Raw genomic sequence first — 2,718 nt, forward strand, 5'->3', positions numbered from 1 at the left:
CTTCCTGTTCCCGGCCTTGGGCATCTCCTCCGCCGACGCCGTCGCCAAGGCGTACATGGACGACGTCATCGCCCTCGTCCTCGGCAGCTTCATCCTCGCCCTCGCCATCGAGCGCTACCACATCCACCGCCGCCTCGCTCTCAATGTCAATAACCAACTTTTCCGACACGCACTCAGCTAGGAGTAGAATTCTTGACGCCTGAACTGATCAGCACGCATTGCGCAGATCACGCTGCGGTTCTGCGGGGACCCGGTGCGGCCGTCGCTGCTGCTGCTGGGGATCACCGGCACGACGGCGTTCGTCAGCATGTGGATCCACAACACGGCGTGCACGGTGATGATGATGCCTGTGGCGACGGGGATCCTGCAGCGGTTCCCGCGGGGCGGAGGCGCCGGCCAGGGGGAGGGGGAGGAGGAGCAGGAGGTGCGGCGCTTCTCCAAGGCGGTGGTGCTGGGCGTGGTGTACGCGTCGGCGGTGGGCGGGATGGCCACGCTGACGGGCAGCGGAGTGAACATCATCCTGGTGGGGATGTGGTCGGCCTACTTCCCGGAGAAGGAGCCCATCACCTTCAGCTCGTGGATGAGCTTCGGCCTCCCGATGGCGCTGCCCATGTTCTTGGCGCTCTGGGTCACCCTCTGCTTCATGTACTGCTCCAACAACACCGGAAAGGCGCTCTCTGCCTACCTCGACGGAACCCACCTCAGAAGGGAGCTCAGCTTGTTAGGTACCTTTCCTTTCTTGTCTTCAGTAGCCATTTTTTATTCTCTCGCCTCATCTTCTTTCATTGTCCCTTTATAAAAGGCATATCCTCTCTCTAGTTGTTTGTCCAAGTTTCAGTTCCAGTAGTTTTAGCTCAAAACACAAATACATTGTCCAGGGCGATGCTTAGTTGTCTGATGGGGTTAGCCTCTTCTATGACAGGTCCAATGGCTTTCGCGGAGAAGATGGTCTTGGCTGTGTTTGGGGTAAATTCTACTACCAATCAGCTATTCTATGCCAATAGAAGTTTTAACTAGCAAAGAAGAGTGTGCTTTCTGCCACACAATGTGGACCTGCTACTTGGTCACAAGTCATTAACTCATCGAAATGGATAACCTTTGCAGGGTCTAATTGTGCTATGGATGACCAGGAACCTGACAGATGACATTCCTGGGTGGGGAGTTCTCTTCCACGATCAAGTTGGGGATGGAACAGTCACGGTAAGAGCACAAGATAATCATAAAGTTGCTGAGCTACTATACACAGTATGTATCACCTGATCTCATGGAGGAGCAAACAAATCGCTTGCGACGCAGATCATGATGGCCACGTTGCTGTTCATAATCCCGAGCGGGAAGAACGGGGGCGAGAAGCTCATGGACTGGAACAAGTGCAGGAAGATCCAGTGGAACATCGTGCTCCTCCTCGGCGCGGGCTTCGCCATCGCCGACGGCTTCAGGACCAGCGGCCTGACCGGCATCCTCTCGGACGGCCTCAGGTTCCTCGAGGGCGCGCCGACGCTGGTGATCGTGCCCGTGGCCTGCGTTTTCAGCGGGGTCATCACCGAGTTCATGTCCGACGACTCGACCACCACGCTGGTGCTGCCTCTGTTCGCTGAACTGGCCAAGTCCATCGAGGTGCACCCGGCGCTGCTTATGATCTCCGGCGCGGTCGGGGCCCAGCTGTCGTACTTGTTTCCCATCGGGTCGCCGTCGAATGTCGTCGGCTTCAGCACCGGCCACATCACCATCAAGGATCTGGTGGCCACTGGGCTGCCCCTCAAGGTCGTCGGAGTTGCAGCTCTGACGGTCTTGCTACCAACACTAGGTAATTAACAGCGCCTCCTGCACAAGCACCATGCCATCCATCGGTAACCAAGTGATGCCTTATTGCCCTCTCTTACATTTTTCTACTGTTAATTTGATCATGCAGGGTCAGTGATTTTTGGCATGGATAAAAGTCCTAGCTAGGGACATGGATCATGGATGCAAGTTGTGGAACCTTTCAACCATGGTCTGGCAGGATATTGAGGTTGAACATCAGTTTCAGCATGTCATGACTCATGACTGCACCTTGCTGCTGGTTCGGGATATGGTTTGTAACTTTGTATAGGATTAAGCAAACGGTTTTGTACAAGGTGTGTCTGTATAAATATATGTATTCGAAATATGTCCAATGTGATCATATTTTTGTATGGGCAACTGTGTCTATCAGGTAAGCTCCAATAATTCAGAGAACGGAAGAAATCCGAAAGCTAAGCTGATAGTAACAGTGGCAGCAATACATGAAGTATTCAGACAGTGCCATATTCAACCAAGACATTTTGCTTTCAAAACAATGGCTGCCACTTCTTCTTTTGAACTATGGCTGCCATTTGGTGTTGCGCTGGAGCCTAGAAGGGGAAATATACTCAATAGACTGGCCTTATCCACTCCACGCGCCAAACTGATTGTTCTTCACAGAATTTGTAATGAGATGCTTCGGAGATATTTGGATCTCAAATTGAATATATATAGGTGGTTCAAGAAAGAACGTTGTCAACCTACTGGTGGTGATAAGTGCACTCAACTATTTAGTGGTTCATTTTATAAACAGCTGTCCATCTCATATGGTGCCACTGATACACATTCTAGATTTTGACATCTGAAGACTGGAACCTCTTCTCCAAAGTAAACGCCTGTTGGATTTGGAAGCGCCAGGGAACACAATCATTAGGGGCGAAATTATACTTATCCATC

At 51.8% G+C, this 2,718-nt stretch overlaps 1 protein-coding gene across 1 annotated transcript; it reads left to right on the top strand.

The window, feature by feature from the left end:
- Positions 1-4: 4 nt before the first annotated feature.
- On the top strand, positions 5-2,174 carry LOC125528378 (tonoplast dicarboxylate transporter-like; the record flags this gene model as incomplete). The annotated part of the gene is made up of 6 exons (XM_048692860.1): positions 5-145; positions 227-725; positions 923-966; positions 1,105-1,200; positions 1,297-1,807; positions 1,913-2,174. Coding segments are annotated over 6 exons (1,329 nt in total), but the record flags the coding sequence as incomplete, so codon positions are not given.
- Positions 2,175-2,718: the final 544 nt, after the last annotated feature.

The sequence above is a fragment of the Triticum urartu genome, unplaced genomic scaffold, assembly GCF_003073215.2.
Source record: "Triticum urartu cultivar G1812 unplaced genomic scaffold, Tu2.1 TuUngrouped_contig_4829, whole genome shotgun sequence".
In the NCBI taxonomy this organism is placed as follows: Eukaryota; Viridiplantae; Streptophyta; class Magnoliopsida; order Poales; family Poaceae; genus Triticum; species Triticum urartu.